General features: G+C 40.2%; 1 protein-coding gene across 1 annotated transcript in view; it reads right to left on the reverse strand.

Moving 5' to 3' along the window:
- The window catches only part of LOC126184406 (CLIP-associating protein 1-A-like), a 246,603-nt gene that overhangs the window by 106,604 nt on the left and 120,122 nt on the right, over positions 1–19,877 (reverse strand). The window contains 2 exon segments of the mRNA XM_049926790.1: positions 2,623–2,736; positions 15,783–15,929. Of these exon segments, the coding sequence (XP_049782747.1) occupies positions 2,623–2,736; positions 15,783–15,929 (261 nt within the window).

Here is a 19,877-nt window from a genome sequence, read left to right on the forward strand (position 1 = left end):
TTCAGTATTTAGCTATCATTCTCCTGAATGTAACAGTCTAGTTAATTTTATTAATAAAAGTTTATTTAACGAAATATGACCAAGTTACGATACATACAAAATATGTACTACCTAAAATTTCTGCACAGGTGAAAGTTATTCGTATTAGCCTTGACATACCTCAACTGAAAACACCTTTTCTCAATTTTTTTCCAAAAATAATGTCTTTGAATAGTTGCTGATAATAAAGACTTTCACGTTCCAGAATATTCTTTTGTAAAATTGAATAAGATTTTAATTACCAATACTATATATTTCTAACCCTAATTCTCAGGTCTCACTTTGTCAAAATTAATATTGAAATTAAAAAATTTTCATTTCAAGAAAATTCTTGTGGGAAAGGTGGTGGTGGTAGTGGTGGTGGCGGTTGTCATCGTGGTGATCGTTTTGCAGGGCACTCAACTGTGCGGTCATCAGCCCCCATAAAAAATCAGAATTTTTACACAGTCCACTCTAGCCTGTCATGAATGATGAAGTGATGAGGACAACACAACCAACCAGCTCCCTGGCAGAGAAATGTGGGAAAGGTGAGACTACAAATACAGCTACTGCGCACCAATTCAGTGAGTAAGTGTGTTTCATGGGCCAGTTCAGCGAATCTTTGTTTCACTTTCAATCTGTAAAGGAACTTGGGTTCTTAACCATCCTACAACAAATAACATTTGTCAAAGTCACAGTTCAGATTTCTAACGCGTTCTGATATTGAGAAGCCTATCTACGCACACAGCAAGAATGTACTTAATTCATTAGACAATAAATTACAGGCTACTGGCATATTTTGTGATCAGTCAAAGGCATTTGACTCTGTAAATCACAACATTCTTTTCAGTAAATTAGAATATTATGGTCAAAAGGAAATGTTGCAAAATGGTTCAAATTCTACCAGGACAGGACAAAAAGGATGTCAGTAGGAAAGAGATTGTATTAAGCTATTAGGTATCATTCAACTGGGAACTAATTACACGTGCTGTTGCACCAAATTCCATCTTAGATCCCTTACTTTTCCTTGTGGATATCAATGACCTTTCATCAGTAACATTTCGAAATGGCAAGTCAGTATGCAGATGATAGTTAAAAGTTTAATTATGAAGAAAGTTCAGTTTAAGATGAGCCTCAAGGATCTATTGGCAGCCAACTTCTTCTACTCCACTGATGAATTTTTCAGTAGAACTCACTGACATGTATATGTTACTTAATAATCTCAAATAATGTTAAGTATTACATACAACCTGACTCCTGTATAAATTTAGTGACAAGTTTGTTATTGCATTTTAAATGAAAATATGTTCATGATTTTTTTGCTTATACCACATCCATGAGGACCATTTCACTTGGGATCTGTGAAAGGTACATTAGCATACCTGTTGTTATTTGTAATTATTTACTGCGTATTTTTGTTTTCTGACATGTTCTACATCCTTATGGATCTCCTCACTACAGCTCTATTGGAATGAAAAGTAAATCTAATCTAATTTAACCATACCAAACCCAAACTCAGAAAACAGGCACAAGCAAAAGAGAAAGATACACAAAACACAGTTTGTTTGTAATGTTTTCTCCCAATGATAATTAAGTAGTGCACGAATGGTGAACACTTACACCTACAATGCACTTACTTTGATCAATGATCAACGCTGCTGCATACTGACTTGGCTGGAATATTACAACATGAACACTGAGGTGGCTATAAAGTCATCACTGCACGAGATCATAGATACTTAATACACTAATTTGAGTTGTAATTGCTGAGATCCACCTTCCCATTTTCTTAATGGGATCTGTGTGAATCTTACAATTGATATGAAATTTTATCAGCTGTTCTGATAACACTGAACAATGTTGATGCAAAAATGTTGCTTACAATGACTGCCCTAAAAATCTGCCACTTAAGGTACACAGAGAACTGTGCTACGTAGCCAGAACAGAAATCCCAGTTACAAGCCTTTGCTTTATTGGAAGGAAGTGACCCCTGCTCATATTACTCGTATACTGGAGCAATATTTACATTATTTATTAACTACACTTTTACAGGGTATGTACTAAGAACAGGAATGGCAACATTACAGTTTCATATTTTCTCATACGAACTTGTAATTATCTAAGTTACCTTAAAATTCATTTGACCAACTGTCTACCATTTACAAGGCTATCTTTTCTCTGTTGTTTCATTTACTATACTTACAAACTTGAGCACAATCCTTACATACATTCTTGTTTCAGCTGAAGCTAAGTATTGGCAAATAATAAATTCTATAAATTACTTCCATCCTGGCTCCTCCATAAAAATTTGATCTATGATAAGCAACAACTTCAGAAAATAAAACCTTACTTGTTACAGAAATATATACCCACTACTTTACAGTTAACATCTATTAAAATTTATTTTATTATATGCCTTGACTTTTAATGAGATTTTGGGTCTCTTTCACACCAAGAATTGCATGATCATCATCATCATCATCATCATCAACAACCACACACACACACACACACACACACACACACAATGACAAATATATTAATAGTAATAAAATGAGAGAAACTGAAGGAAATTAATAGAAAGAACGAACTGAAGATACTTACGTTGGGACTGAGATACATTTGACATCCGACTCCTTGTTCTGCCCAATCTTTCTGGAGATGTTATGACACTTGTGGACATGCCAGAAGAGTCTGCAGCTTGCTTTCCTGGCCGAGCTGCGAACAACAATTATTTTCCAGAATCTTCCTATCAGTGTTCATCTTAATAACAGTAAAAATGGAACTATTCAAAGCACACAGCAACTTGATACAGCAACTTGGGTAAATGAGCAAATTTTTCCATTCCGTACAAGATACCGGAGAGAACAGCAAAGGAGAAAGGCAAGGTGAGGACAACTCAAACAAGAACCATGTTGCTGAGAGTTGTTTTTATAAGTCTATGTTTAATGAGTTCCAAAAGCAGACACAATGGTGCTAGACTGGGCAGTACACTTTTTCATATTTGGTGAGTATGTCCAAATATTTATTGCAGTATAAACAAAATTAGTGAATTTAAGTTATAAAATTCTCTTCTAATTAAAACTAGGGAAAATAATATAATAATATACTAAATTTCTGATACACAACCTTGGGCATCTTAGCTAAGATGAAATATTAATGATGCATGCAACAGTGTAATGTACATTGCCATGATCAGCTGGCCAATGATATATTTCATTATGGATTCATAGGCCTAGTTGCAACAATGTCAGTGAACTAGCATAAAATTATATGAACGGATCAAATCATGAGGAAGGTAGTGAGAACAAATGGACCACAGCAGCAGACTCAGATTGTTCTACTGTATGTTTCTTACTGTGTGTGTGCATGTACGTGAAGAGGGCACTTGTATAACATTGCACGCCTTGGAAAATTTTTAATTAGCCAGGATTTTTATTGAACAGAAATATTCCCAAACATTTGTGTAGGCTTCATTTACACATCAGCATATGATATCGCATTATGACTGTAGTAACACAGATCTGTCACGAGTCTACTACTTTGCTAAAACAGAATTTACAATAAATATAAAACATACAAAACTTTTCAGCAAGAAGATGCCTCTGATTATGCAAATGTGGTTTAAAATCAAACATGAAGTCAAATAGTTTCTCAAAACCTTCCATCATAGCAAAAACTAAAAAAGAATTGAATTCAGCTAAAGTAACCAGCTTACTTACATTGCCTATGGTCATCTTATATCCAAGCAGCAAAAAAACAAACAGAAACACAGATTGATTATAAGGACTAGTAGGCACATACGTAAGCAAGCGTTAATGATACCAGAGGAAAACAGAATCTCTCCTTTATTCAAACCCCACTTTCACCTTGATTCCAATTAAGAATAGTGGGGGCGAGGACAGAGAGGAAGAAAGAAAGAAACACACACACACACACACACACATACACACACACACACACACACACACACACACACACACACACACACAGTGGCAGGGGGCTGAGATGGGTGTAGGGAAGAGGACAGAAGGGTGCGACAAACTAAAGGTGAGGTGAGGGTGGAGATATCATGTAGTGTATATGAGAGAGAGAGACAAATGTAACAGCAGAGCCCTTTTCTGTCCCCTCTAATGTCATAGAAGTACATGTAGAAAACTACTGGAAAAATTTCATGAACCCATTACTGATACTGATTTACTACAATCACAGAGTACGATAATGGCAAAGGTCATAGACAGCTTCAACTTTATAAAATCATTGCATATAGTACAAATCTAAAAACAACTACCAGATCATTTCAAAAATTGCAAAAATAATAGATACAAAAAATAATGGTAATGTGTAACAGTCACCCTCCCCAAAAACAGAGGGAGGGAGACAATTTGTACTACCAGTTCCTCAGTTTATTCCATTGTCAAAGAGGCTTTGTAAGCAGGTGCCTTGTCCTAAAGAATGTTGTTTTTATTTTTTTCATTTGGATCCATTTTCATTTATTCAGACACCTTTTCTTCCAAATTTTTCCAACAATTGTGAGATTTCTGTGGTATCCACCAGATTTTGTTTCACCCCTGGTAAGGTACTCAATAAGAAGAATGAATTTTGCAACCTAAACAACACTGGTCATAACTTCTGCTACAAGTTAAGTTAGATTTATCTTTTCTGTGCTGTCGCATATGAGGACAATGCACTGACTAAAAAGCAATGGCAGCAGCCAGACTGAACAATTTATGCTTGCAGAATACATAGCAAATTCCACCACAAGGGTGCCAGCTGGTTGGGGCCGAATTTAACATGTGACATCCCGTGAGACCATGCTGCTCTGTCCGGCTGGGCATGTGGACGTGGCCACAGCCACAAGGGCTAAAGGAGGCCACACATCATCCAGGAGAGTTTGTCAGTTGCGTACAATCATAACATATGGATCCCATGTTAAGTCAGGCCTCAGGTCTGGACTTAGAATACGCTCTGGTGCCGCTCCTCCATACTTAGCGTGTTGCTTCTTCTTGGGAAATGTACAAATTGTACAAAGGTCAGTACAGTAAACATTGTTCTCAAGTATTGCCTCCGTATGTTCATATTTCCTTGACAGAGTGCCATAATTTTCAAAATATTGGATTAGCCGAAGCTATAGACTGCTAATTGAACAGATCTACCTCCGCATAATGTCAATCAGCATAGAGACCATTCGCTGGACAAAACATATATAGATTACTTTAAGGTGCAGGGTTTGGCACTGATTAGGAAGGATTGTTTGCTGTTTTCTTATTCGGCAACAGCATGCTAAATATTAATGGAATGGGTCGCCCTCCCTTTTGTAATTGAACCCACTCAGCCAAATGTCAAGCAAAAATATGAAACAGTTCTGAGGGGTCCCTTTCTTTACTTAAACAATCAGTATGCTGGCTAGTGGTATGGGCGGAAGAGCAACAGAGAAGAAAAAGAAGAAGAAGAAGAAGAAGAAGAAGAAGAAGAAGAAGCTGGAACGAGACCACCAGACAGATGATGCCAAGAGGAGACAGAAGAAACTGGAACAAGCCGCTGCATACAGACGATGCCTGAAGTTAAAGCAGCCATCCCAGAAGGCAACCAGGAGCGGTGCAGCAGCAGCAGACGCTGGCGTGAGTACACACATAACACACAGTGTTGGTCTAGTAGAAGCAACAACAGCGAATAGTGGTACAAGGATTCAGACAACACTTCATAGTGGAATGTGCACAGCAGCAACACTTCACTCAGTGAGGGACACAGCTTAGTAACTATGTCACGTAACAACGATGTACATGCAATGATACTGACACGCAAGAGCCATCATATTCTAATTAGGTTTTTCGACAACTGCGATATAGCATTTAAGGGAGTTCGAACGTCCTATCCCGACAATGTTTAATTTACTGACTTGGCTTCCCCTGTATTTTAGAAACTACTGTAGCCATTGACATGAAACTTTTACAGGACATTAAACTGTATTTTCTGAGTCTACTAAACTACAATAATTGCATTTCAGCCACTGCTTTCAGAAATACAATTTTTTAATCATGCAGTTAAAATTTTGTATACTTTTTTGTACTTTATCCTAAATAATTTTAATTATGTTCTTCTATTAGTTCAGTAGACACAGGATGTGTATGTTATTACTTGTTGAAAATTTGAATGCTTACTCAAAGTGGTTTCCAAGATTTAGGAAAAAGGAAACAGAAAATGTGAATGTAAAGTTCCAAAAGACTGTAACTCATTTAATATATGCTTAATATTTTTATTTTTAGTCACTCAGAAACACCATGAACCACACTGTATATCATCATCTTGATCTTATTCCAAGTTTTTTCTTCTTTTCTTCCTTCTGGACTCCTTCGTGGCCAACTGTGCTGCATACTCTGCTTTATCAATGAGAATCTTGTCCATTCATTCAAGTTCTCTGATGCAGTTTGCTCCAGGATTAATTCTCATATGATGTAGCACTTTCACCCTACCAATGTTGCCATCGTTAAAAACAATAACAGCATCACTGAACCCCCACTTTAGCGTCTTCATACAAAGAAAAACATTTTTTGGTAAGCGAGTCCATATAAGATTACTGAATGAATCATTGGGATTTTGAGTCTGACCCTCCAGACACTTCTCCAGTAATTCATGTTTGTCAGGTCTCTGTAAATAGGTCTTATGATATCCATGACTGCTGCTGGGATGGAACGTTTATGGCTGCATGAACTATTTGAGTATTGCGCATTGCGGTAATTGCACCATGAATCAGGTCCAGGAGGGCAAAGACGGTGTACTGGTTTTTCATCAGTTGACAGTCTGTGGAAGAAGGTAGCCCATAGTGCCTACTTCATTTTCAACAAACCCTCAGAATTATTTCTAATGGCCATCCCATAATACTGCTGTAGTTCATCAATCATTTTGTCTGTTAGCCTGCCTCTTATGGTTTTACCATAAGAAAATTTCTTGTCTGCAAACTTTGTTTCAACTTCCTCAACCTGGTCCTCTTCTACCACCACTTGTGCCTTCATAATTTCTGTCACAGACATGCCCTTCTTCATTCCCTGATTTACACTTATAACAATGTTTGGTTAAAATCTGGAAATCTATTACCTTTCTTTCCAGTATCCACACTGGTCACCGTAGCAACAGAATTCATAAAACTGTAGCCGCACTACTGCCAAGTGCCATCAAAAGCTACTGGTATGTCAGTCACACTATCATTTATTTCAACAGCTTTGTTTGCAGCACCCTTCATTGACTCACATGCAACAGATTCCACAGCAGCTCCAATAAATCCTGCATACTTGTTGATTTTATGAGGTGGGTTTGGCATATTCATCCCAAGGTATCATGAGAGTTCCCTCTCTGGGGACACCACCTCGTAGTTGAAATACTGATCATGCAGATAGAAAGGCTTCTGTGTATGCATGAAGCTGAGGGCTATGACAGCTGTAGTGTAGCTAATGGCAGAATCTCCTATGCTGGATGAACCAGATGAGCAGAGTGCCTCACAAAGCTCCACTACAATTCATGCTGAGGGGTGTGTGGCATGTAGCAAAATTCTCAAGGCTACTGGTCAACTGACCCAAGTAACCAGCCTTGCACCATGCTGAGCACCATGGTATCAACCTAATAAATGGCTAAATCTCATGGTACCAAAATGAAGAAACAAAAACTGTGGGATTTGATGAGACTTAAAATACCCAAGCATTGAGGTTCGAACTAATGGAAGCTGTTTCTGGAATTGGATCAGTTGATAGACCAATCCAAGAAGAGGAAATCATCACTGAGAAGTTGGACTGTATCGAGGTCAAATCATTGTCTGGGGCTGAGAGGAGAAAACTTCACAAACAACAAAATGAAAAGGAAGACAAGAGGTCCCAAACTTAAGACCTCTACAAAGGTGGTCTCAGAGTGAAGGGGAAAAACAGATCCCTTCTACTTCCAAGACAGGAACAAGAGACAAGTCAAGACAAGGAACAGGAGAGGAGTCTAATATTCCCTTTTATCACAATAACTGGATCCAGAAATAGCCGAGGTAAGAAATAAGCCCCTGTGATGGAAGTCAGTGAGGAATCCTTGAGGGCAATGGGAAGAAAGGGTTCTTGCAGGCTATCGTCAGAATAATCTCACACACTGGAAATGACCATGGTGTGGAGTTAGTGGCTGCAAGAGTTGCAGATAAATCTGCAACACAGTAAGGGGGCAACTGCCACCCTGAGTCGTCTTCTGGGAAGACAAGAGGTGGACGTTGTCCTGATCCGGGAACCCTATGTATATAAATTAGGCGTTTCAGGTCTTGGGAAAACTGGAGGATGATGCTGGAGGCAAAATGCCAGAGGTAACATACTAGAAATTTAAAGAACACCAGAATATGCATTTATGTTGAGTGCGGAATGTCATTCCTGCCCACGGCGGACTTTCATTTCAGGGACTTAGTGAATGAAGTTGCAAAATTAATGTAGCATGTAGACAGGTGTTCATAGCTGAATGAACAGCTGTTGGTTGGTTGTGATGCCAATGCCCACAACCTGTTGAGGGGAAGCAGCAACACCAACAGCAGAAGAAAATTTAATTGAGAGTAGCCTGGAGATCCTGAATAGGGCATCAAATCGACCTTCAGGAACATAAGAAAGGAAGAAATAATGGACATAACTTTTGGGTTCACCTTCACGGGTAGCTACATCAAACAATGGCATGCGGTGTTGGAGCCATCCTTATCAGAACACACATATAACAAGTTTGAGGCTGAAATGAATGCTAAACAGACCATGACCTATAGGAATCCTAGAAACACAACATAAGAGTCTTATAGGAAAGACCTAAACTCATCCATATCTGAATTTGTAATTTTAGTAAGGACTCCAGTAGTACTCGAGGAAATGGCAGATGAAGTGACATCTGCCATTATGACCTGGTACTTAGAAAATAACAACAACCTTGAATTGCAAAGAAAGCCAGTAAGAAAACTGTTAAACAATGCAAGAAGTAAAGGAAAATGGGCAAAACAGCTGAAGGCATTTGCCAAACACTGCCTTGTCATTAAGCAAGCAAAACTATCTGAAGCCAGAGAGAGATGTACATCTACATTGATACCCTGCAAGCCACCGTAAGGTGCGTGGCAGAGAGCACCCTGTACCACTACTTGTCATTTCCCCTCATGTTCCACTCGCAAATAGAGTGAGGAAAAAACTACTGTCTAATCACCTTCGTATGAGCCCTAATTTCTCATGTCTTATCTTCGTAGTCCTTATGCACGATATGTTTGTGGCACACCCGATGTATGTTGGCGGCAGTAGAATCGTTCAGCAGTCAGTTTCAAATGCCAGTTTTCTAAATTTTATCAAAAGTGATTCCTGAAAAGAATGCCGCCTTCCCTCCAAGGTTTCCCCTTTGAGTTCCTGAAGCATCTCTGTAACACTTATGTGTTGTTTGAATCTACCAGTAACAAATCTAGCAGCCCTCCTCTGAATTGTTTTGATACCATCCTTCAATCTGACCTGGTACAGATCCCAAACAGTCAAGCAGTACTCAAGAATAAATCGTACCAGATCCTACATGCAGTTTCCTTTACAGGTGAACCACTCTTTTCTAAAATTCTCACAATAAACCAAAGTCAACCATTTGCCTTACTTACCACAGTTTTCACATGCCCATTCCACCTCATATCACTTTGCAGTGTTATGCCCAGATATTTAAATGACTTGATTGTGTCAAGCTGGACACTAGTGATACTGTATCTGAACATTACAAGTTTGTTCTTCCTACTGATCCACATTAACTTACATTTTTCCTCATTTTGGGCTAGCTGCCATTCATCACACCAACTGAAAATTTGGTCAAGTCGTCTTGTATCTTCCTAGTCACTCAACTTCGACACTTTACCATACACCACAGCATCATCAGCAAACAACCATAGACTGCTGCCCAACCTCCCCACCAAATCATTTATGTATATAGAGAACAACAGCAGTCCTGTCACATTTCCCTGGGGCACTCCTGGTGGTACCCTTGCCTCTGATAAATACCGCTTCTCTATGCCAGGTATGAGAATTTCTATGTCTTCCATACAGGAGTCTGTCCGATGGTCAAATGATGGAATGTTTGTATGTTTCTCCTGCATAAACAATTTCTTGAACATGAAATTTAAAACTTCGGTTTTTGTTTCACTATCTTCAACTGCGACATCAGACTGGTCAACAAGGGACTGAATTGAAGCATTAGAACCACTTAGCAATTTTACATATGACCGTAATTTTCACAGGTTCTCTGTCAGATCTTTTGCTAAGGTGTGATGGTAGTAGCTGTTGTATGCTTCACGCATCGATCTTTTCACAGACACACGAATCTCTACTAACCTTCACTTGCCATTGTTTCTGTGTCCCTTTTTGACCTAGAGTGCAACAGCCTCTGTTTCCTCAGCACCTTGCGAATTTCGTTATTAAACCTTGGTGGGTCTTGAGCATCCTTTATCCATTTACTAGGCACATAACTCTCTAGACCATGAATTACAATCTGCTTAAACTTTGCCCGTAATTCCTGTGTGTCCATCTTACTGGTACCAAGTGATGCCAATTCACTGTATAAGTGAACTCCTTATCTGATCTGTCTATCAGGAACACACTCCTAGCCTTCTTGACTGATTTATTAACTCTCATAATCATGATTGCTATAATGATATCATGATCGCTAATCCCCACTTCTATACTGACATGTCGATAAGGTCTGAGTCACCTCCAACTACTATTGCATGATCTGAGTATTTAAGTGCTATTGACCATAGACTTCCTTTGAATGACTCTAGAACTGTCACAGCGCAATCGGATGGCCACATCCAACAATTAACATAGTTTCACCTACACCTGTTATACGTGACCAGACGACTTCACTGTCACACTCAATTTCAACATCAATAGAGACAATATTTTTGTCAACTGCAATGAACACTTCCCCTCCTATGGCCTGTAATCTGTCTTTCCAATATACATTCCATGACTCACTAAATATCTCAGAGATTTCCACTTTGGGTTTCAGCCAGCTTCTGGTCCCAAGAATAATTTGAGTGCAATAACTTTCCGGGAGGGCAGTAAATTCGGGAACTTTACTACAAATACTTACACAGTTTACTGATAAAATTGTGACAGTCAAAGTGTCTTGATTCTGAATGCTGTTTGCCTTTCTTTGCTGTGAATCGACTGGCGAATGTCCATTAGAGAACCTCAAACTACAGCCTAGCCTAAAAAACCCTCATGTGCACTCCACAAGTACTCTGCTACGCACCCCTGACCTATCGAGGGAAGTCGCCACCGGAAATGTAGCCTCCACATCTCAGATGAGGCTTCCTGACAGACATACCAGGTGCACATTGGCCTTCTTTCCAGCCCAGAATGCTATCTGCCTAGGGGCTCCATAATGTGCTAAACATTGGAGCTGCCAATAACAAGTAAACCCTTGCCCCCCACGTCGCTGCTTGGACCCTGGTGAAGCAGCAGCCACCTGTCCACACATAGGGCGAATGGACGAGGCCACGCAGCCAGTTTCCACATTGGCCGTCCGCCTTGAGCAACGCGAACATGTTACCATCCAACAGTCAGCCTGCTGTGAGGGCAGATCCATCGTGTCATATGCGCTAAAAGGTGCCTCGGAAGCAGAGCCCGTGGGCAAAACAACTGACTCCCGAGGTGTCCCACGCAACGCGCCAGATTCTCCGGCACTGGTGTACCCTGAGGCTGCAACCTGAAGGTGACTGACCATAGCCAACAGCACATATAGCTGTTTGTGAACTCTGGTCAGCCCCTCCTGTTTCCACACACAGCATGCACACATCATACCCATCCTAGCAAGACTAACTGAAGAAGTAAATATAAAAGCACACAATTCTAGATATGCGACTTGTTACCCGCCTGATGTGTCACCAATGGACACTAATGCGTTAAAAGAGCTACGTAGGTGGCTGTTCAGTGACTCAACTACTATTAGCCTGTCCTACTTTTTCCTAAAGACATTAGTAAAATTGGTTAATGTGTATGCTAAGGAAGGGAGGTTAACTAAAGTTACCCTACATGTGAACTAACAAGTATATCAACTATGCAAATCATGTGAAGCAGCACTTCACCAGTTTGTTGAGAAGTTGGAAAAAGCACTATGCTTTCAGGAAATTGCTACCTGCACCCTCCTGGACATTAAAGGGGGTTTTAGCAATACAACCATGGCATTAAGAGCACCATATACAAGTAGTTTAAGACTATAATGAGTAAATGAAAGGTAGAAGCCACAAAGTTGAATGAGAAAATGGTGAACACCACCACCGAGGGGTGTCTGCGAGGAGGGTTTCTGTCATCTACATGAGTAAGTATATATAAACCGTGTACTGGAATCTTAAGCTCATGGACAAAACTCTACTAGTAGAGGAGGCAATAAAGTAACTTTGGGTAATACTGAATGCAAAACTATATTTGACCCCACAGATAAACAATGTGCGTTCCAAGATGGAAGGTGCTCTTATGTGCATTAGAAGGGCCTGTGGTAAAAACTGGGGTCACGACCCGGAAGTATGTACTAGATATACACCAATATAATAAGGTCTATGATCAAGTTATAGGGCTACAGTATGGTGGAAGAAAGTACAACAGCAGATGGCTTCAAACGAGATTTGCAAGGTACAGAAATTGGCCTGCTTAGCAATAACACGTGGAATCAGCAGCATACTCACCACTGGGATGGAGACCATTCTGGACATGCCACCTTCACACCTTTGTGTTACAATGGAGGTAGCAGCAACAATAACATACAAGAAGTAAATGGAAATCCTTAAGAAATCCAGACTCCCATACCAACATAGTGAATATGGTAAATACAGGAAATGCTGGCTAACTATACAACTCTCAGGTACTTCAATAACCCTTTCAAGGTGACTTTGGGAACCACGGCTGACAATAACGTTAATGAATAATGAAAACTACCTCAGCTGTACTACTACACATTTATTGTGTTACAAGCAGTTTTGTTTGTAAAACATCTTCAGATTGCCTGCAGTTAAACAAAACAGGAAATGAGGCTAAAACAATGAATAAAATTACCAACTAACTCTGATGACAGCCTTACACTAAATTCTCACCGGGTTGTGCTAAAGTTATGACACAGACAACAACAATACCAACTGAGTCATGACTTCTGCACAACTTGGTGAGGATCTAGTGTAAGGCTGTTATCAATGTGAGTTGCCTATTTTATACGTTAAAATGCTGTAGCTTTAGCCTAATTTCCTGTTCTGTTTAACTGCTGGCAACCAGACAATATTCTACAAACGAAACCAGTCGTAGAACAATAAATGTGTAATAGTAGAGCTTAGGGGGTTTACATTAATCTTTAGCATCTGAAAGTAACAGTCAGAAGTAGGAAGCAATGGAAGAACAAACCTATCAGGAGATGCAGTGTGGTTTACTGAGAGATTGTAAACACATGAAGGTGCTGGGGCCGGGATATACAGGGTACAGCCCCAACTAAAGAAAGCAATCTCTCTAGGACAGCTAGCTACAGTATTCCAGGCAGAGATATGTGCTATGGAGAATCTGCATAGGTGCCACAAGGATTACAGCCTGTATATTCATCCAGACAGTCAAACAGCTCTGAAATTTTTACCAGCTCCTGCATAGAGACAAAAGATTGTTACAGAATGCCATGAAGTCCTTGTGACAATAAGGGAAAGTGACAGAGTAAACCTGCTGTGGGTCCCTGGTCACACAAGGGTCAGTGGCACTGAACAAGCTGACAGGCTGGCTACGGCAGGTGCAATGACTCCACTAGTTGGACCAGTACATCTTTTAACCATCTCTGAGGTGATACGAACAAAACAACAAGCTAGATTAGAAGACAGCTTGCAGAATACAAGATGTGTTCAAAAAGTAACAGGAATGCTAATTTTCTGGGAATAATTTTATTTATTCATCTATGTTAATGTTATCTCCTTCAAACAAGTCCCCATTAGATATTACACATTTATGAGATCACTTCTTCCAACCTCTGCAACACTTCTAGAATTCAATCTTTGGGAAAGCACTTAGTTCTCTCAGCGATGCACTTTTAATCTCATCTATGCCTGTAAAACTCTTTAACATTATCTTTATTTCTGGAAACAGAGAAAAGGTACACAGGGCCATATCTGGTGAATATGGAGGCTAGGGTATCATCACAGTGTTGTTTTTTACCAAAAATACATGAAAAAGCAATGTAGTGTGAGCAGGTGCATTTGGCACAAATTTTGCTGTCACACAATTCATACCCAAAACACCCAAAAAGCTTTCACAGCATGAGTCAACTGATATGCCAAACAATCAGCAACTCCTCTGACTGTGATCTTGTGATCCTTCACAATAATTTATTTCACTTTTTCCACAGTTTCATCGGTTGTTGGTGTGGTGGGATGTCCAGAATGCTTGTTAGCTTCAACATCTTCACAGCCATCTTGGAAATACTTATACCCCTCGTAACCCCTTGTTTTACTCATAGCAGTCTCATCAAAAGCAATATTCAACATTTCTAAAACCTTGTTACATTTTATTCTGTTTTTATAGCAAAATTCTCTGAGGCCTTTTTAAACCAAACCTATAATAGCCACTCTTAAGGAAACACATGTAACCTCCTTGACAACTATACTTCTGACACTGCTACCAGTGTACAGATATGTTTCACACATGTTCACCAGCACAACAATGAAAAATCACACGAAATGGACTAATACAATATGCAAAATTACAAAATACCTGTTTTTTGAACACATCTTCTATTGGACTAATATCCAAAAACAGCACATGGCAAGCTAATGATACAAAACCCATATTTCAAGAGAAGTTCTGTAACCCTCGGCTCCAAGAGACAGATTTAACTCATGGTAGGACTGGTGACAAGTCATGGGAAATTTAAGAAAAACCAAAGCATGATGAATACAGAGAGATAAGTGCAGAATAAATGGTGAGAGGCATGAAACAGTGACACATTTAATCTTCCAATGTGAAGTGGTGGAGGCCAAAAGACATAGAATACTTCAGTCTTAACTCTTGAAGAAACTATTTACAATTGCTTGTCGTGTGATTCACAAAAAATCTTTTGTTTCAATGTATACAGCCCTTCTCAGTTACTTGTGGGATTACAGTGGAAAACATACTGCTGATACTGATTTGATTCATTTGACCACACAACTAAATCCACTGGACGACATCAGGGTGCATCTTTTTTCTTTCTATCATCCTGTCCTCCGCAACAGGAGTGTGACAGTACCATTTATGTGAATTCATCGATGCAGTGAATATAAGGTACTTAGTAATTTTACAAAGCATCAATGAGAGAGAAGAGGGGTGGAGGAAGAGTAAATGAAGGACAACAGAAGAGGAGGGGAGGAATATTCAGATTATATAACCTGTCGATGATGAGGGCATCAGAGATCGAACACACGAAGGGACCAATGAAGGAATGAGAATGTATTTGGCAGCATTCTTTTCAAATTTAGTGAGCTAGGAAACCCAAAATCGGAATGGTGAGATGAGAATTTTAATCCAAAATACAGTAGGACTAGGATGGTAAAAAGGAGGAGGAATATATCTCTGTGTGTGTGTGTGTGTGTGTGTGTGTGTGTGTGTGTGTGTGTGTGAGAGTGAGAGAGAGAGAGAGAGAGAGAGAGAGAGAGAGAGAGAGAGAGAGAGCATGCGTGCATAGCTCAAATAATTTAATTAAATCTATACAAACAATGTATACACTAAAATAAAACCAGCAACTATACTTACGAAGAGACGCCCCAGATCCTACTTTATGTCAAGCTAAAGTAGCATACTGTGCTCGTGCCTTGGCACGTTGGGCTGCCTGCAGATCAATAGCACTATTAGATCGGAGTGCTGAAGGGCCAGGAGCTGAACCTCGACGTGGTGATCCATCTGCATAAACCAAGATAAATTTGTAACATTTAATACGTTACGGATGAGAGACATTGTTTTGAATGCCATGCTGACTGCTACTCAACAGTGACTACGTCAAAAAGACTTTCTTTCAATAGTGACATTTCCTAGAGTACATGTATCTTGAAACTTAAAGCTTTTCGAGATAAATGGAATGTTTCCTGGTTACCATCTGCAAGTATCACATTTAGTGAATCACTGCCAGTGATATACATGCAAGTTAATCATCAGAGAGAACAATCAAATACTTAAAAAATGTAGCTTCATCAGACTGTGTATACTGTTTGGTTAGGGCATTTATTTGTATGTAATACGTTGGTTTTAGCAACTTAAATGTATTTGATTTGTGCTGTGATGTCTCAAAGATTTTCAGTAATTTCTTTCCACAGCATATCTCTCCTTACACTATAGTTGATAGTTGTGTCTTTGCTGTGTGAACAAAACAAATACCTGTGCCTATAATGCTCAGCAATAAAGATTTGCAAAACATACTATATATAGAATATATGTAATTGCCAATGACACCCCCCCCCCCCCACACACACACACACAGAGCAGAGAGAGAGAGAGAGAGAGAGAGAGAGAGAGAGAGACAGCTAGGAAAGAATGGCAGCAATGGAACAAGATAGGAATGTGCCACCAGCGAATTCACCCTGAAGCAGAAAGGGGAAGTCCATATGGTATACATGATGAAATAGGAGGAGTTGGTTAAGGGGTAATGGGTGAGAGCCTAGAACAGAGAAAGATGGAAACAATAGAGAGTAATAAGTGGGAGCAGTTTATGAGATAGAAGACTCTGACTAAATTCAAGTGTTGGAGAGAGACTGAGGAGGGTTTTGGGAGGGAAACCCAAGAGACAGAGTTGACGTGGTTATGAGGAATGTGTTATCTGATATTGAGACCTGAACTTTTTTGTGATCAAATATTATGTTCATCTACATATACATCTACATGGATACTCTGCAAATCACATTTAAGTGCCTGGCAGAGGGTTCATCGAACCACCTTCACAATTCTCTATTATTCCAATCTCATATAGCGTGCAGAAAGAATCTTTCATACAAGTTCTGATTTCCCTAATTTTATCGTGGTGATCGTGCCTCCTTATGTAGGTCGGTGTCAACAAAATATTTTCGCATTCGGAGGAGAAAGTTGGTGATTGGAATTTCGTGAGAAGATTCCGTCGCAAAGAAAAACGCCTTTCTTTTAATGACTTCCAGGCCAAATCCTGTATCATTTCTGTGACACTCTCTCCCATATTTTGTGATAATACAAAACATGTACTCCATCAGTCCTGTCTGGTAAGGATCCCACACCGTGCAGCAGTATTCTAAAAGAGGATGGACAAGCATAGTGTAGGCAGTCTCCTTAGTAGGTCTGTTACATTTTCTAAGTGTCCTGCCAATAAAATGCAGTCTTTGGGTAGCCTTCCCCACAACATTTTCTGTGTGTTCCTTCCAATTTAAGTTGTTTGTAATTGTAATATCTACGTATTTAGTTGAATTTATGGCTTTTAGATTAGCCTGATTTATCATGTAACCGAAGTTTAACGAGTTTCATTTAGCACTCTAGGGACACTTCCCACCCACATAATTCAGAGAAGCTGGTAGTGGGCTGAGTGGAGTGACACAGATGGTGCAGGATATGAAGCAGCCATGAAGCCAAATGTGTTTTGCTCATTATCATGCTGGCCACAATTTTGCAGTGTCATCCATTCAGGTGGGCAGCTGATGGGTTGTCAGTCCATCATAAAAGACTCTGCAGGCATGTGATGCAGTCCAGAAATAAAGCAGAGAAGACTGGTGTATCATTCTAGTGATAAAACAGGTTGTAAATGGGGAAATCCACTGGCATAGGCAACTTTGACAAAGGGCTGAATGTTATGGCATGGCACTGGGACCAAGCACCTCGAAAACAGTGAAGCTGATTAGCGGTTTGTGTGCTACTGTTATGACCATCACTGGAAACTGGTTGGAGGATGGGGAACCTATGAGAAGACAACAAAGTATTAGGGCTGGCTGGGCATACCTCATCACAAAATGTGGAGATCGGAGGCTTGGCCAGTCTGTAAGGCAGAATAGTTCGTGTTCTGTGGCAGATCTGATTGCAGACAATAATACTGGTGCTGGTACAACTGTTTTGGAGCACACTGTTCAACACACACTTCTGAACATGGAACTTCACAGCAGAAAACCCCTACTCCTTCCCATGTTGCCCCAACAACAGAGTCAACAATAATTACATTGGACACAAAATCATTGAGATAGGACTCAGAATCAATGGAAGCACGTCACCTGACTGCCTTAATCATGTTTCTTGTTCCACAACGACTATATTAAGAGTCCACATACATCATCATCCTGTCCAATACCTGATCAACAGACGCACTGTGTTCAGGACCCAGGCCCATGGGGCAGTACAGTGATATGGGGGACATTCACCTGGGCTTCTATGGGACCTGTGGTAGTAATCGAAGGGACTATGAACACTGTGGACTACATGAACACTTGCATCTCTCCATGCTTGATGGATCCCCTGATGGTGTCTGAAGTTCCATGCCGCTTTTCACGGATGATGCTGTAGTATACAGAGAAGTTGCAGCATTAGAAAATTGCAGCGAAATGCAGGAAGATCTGCAGCCGATAGGCACTTGGTGCAGGGAGTGGCAACTGACCCTTAACATAGACAAATGTAATGTATTGTGAATACATAGAAAGAAGGATCCTTTATTGTATGATTATACGATAGCGAAACAAACACTGGTAGCAGTTACTTCTGTAAAATATCTGGGAGTATGCGTACGGAACGATTTAAAGTGGAATGATCATACAAAATTAATTGTTGGTAAGGGGGGTGCCAGGTTGAGATTCATTGGGAGAGTCCTTAGAAAATGCAGTCCATCAACAAAGCAGGTGGCTTACAAAACACTCGTTCGACCTATACTCGACTATTGCTCATCAGTGTGGGATCCGTATCAAGTCGGATTGACAGAGGAGATAGAGAAGATCCAAAGAAGAGCGGTGCGTTTCGTCACAGGGTTATTTGGCAAGTGTGATAGCATTATGGAGATGTTTAGCAAACTCCAGTGGCAGACTCTGCAAGAGAGGCGCTCTGCACCGCGGTGTAGCTTGCTGTCCAGGTTTCGAGAGGGTGCGTTTCTGGATGAGGTATCGAATATATTGCTTCCCCCTACTTATACCTCCTGAGGAGATCACGAATGTAAAATTAGAGAGATTAGAGCGCGCATGGAGGCTTTCAGACAGTCGTTCTTCCCGCAAACCATACGCGAATGGAACAGGAAAGGTAGGTAATGACAGTGGCACGTAAAGTGCCCTTTGCCACACACCGTTGGGTGGCTTGCAGAGTATAAATGTAGATGTAGATGTAGATGGTGCTGGCATCAGCAGGATAATGGTCCATGTCATAATGCCAGAAACGTGATACAGTGGTTTGAGGAGCATAATAGGGCTCCCATGTAGATGTCATGGCTACTAAATTGCTTGATCTAAATCCGACGGAACACATCTGTGATGTTATCAGGAATCAGCACTACACTCCCAAATAGCCAGCCTGTAATTATGGATATTGTGTGTGTTATTTGGTGCCCCACACCTCTGGAAACCTACTGATGACATCTCACATTCATGCCATGAGGAATTGCTGCTATGTTGTGTTTTACATGTGGACCAAGATGCTATTAAGCAAGTGGTCCTACAGCCTTGGTTCATTTGCGTAAATGGCATAACTGCTTTGAGCAGTTGCCCTGTCTCTGATGGGGTAAGTTATGCTCATGATAGGCCTGGGATAAGATATAATGAATGGGTGTATGGAACATATTCTGAACCTGAGCCTTTCACAGGTATATAACCCAAGTAGTGCATGTGCATGTGCATGTTACAGTCCACTGAGACAAAAGGGCAGCTCGTT

The sequence above is a fragment of the Schistocerca cancellata genome, chromosome 4, assembly GCF_023864275.1.
Source record: "Schistocerca cancellata isolate TAMUIC-IGC-003103 chromosome 4, iqSchCanc2.1, whole genome shotgun sequence".
Classification (NCBI taxonomy): Eukaryota; Metazoa; Arthropoda; class Insecta; order Orthoptera; family Acrididae; genus Schistocerca; species Schistocerca cancellata.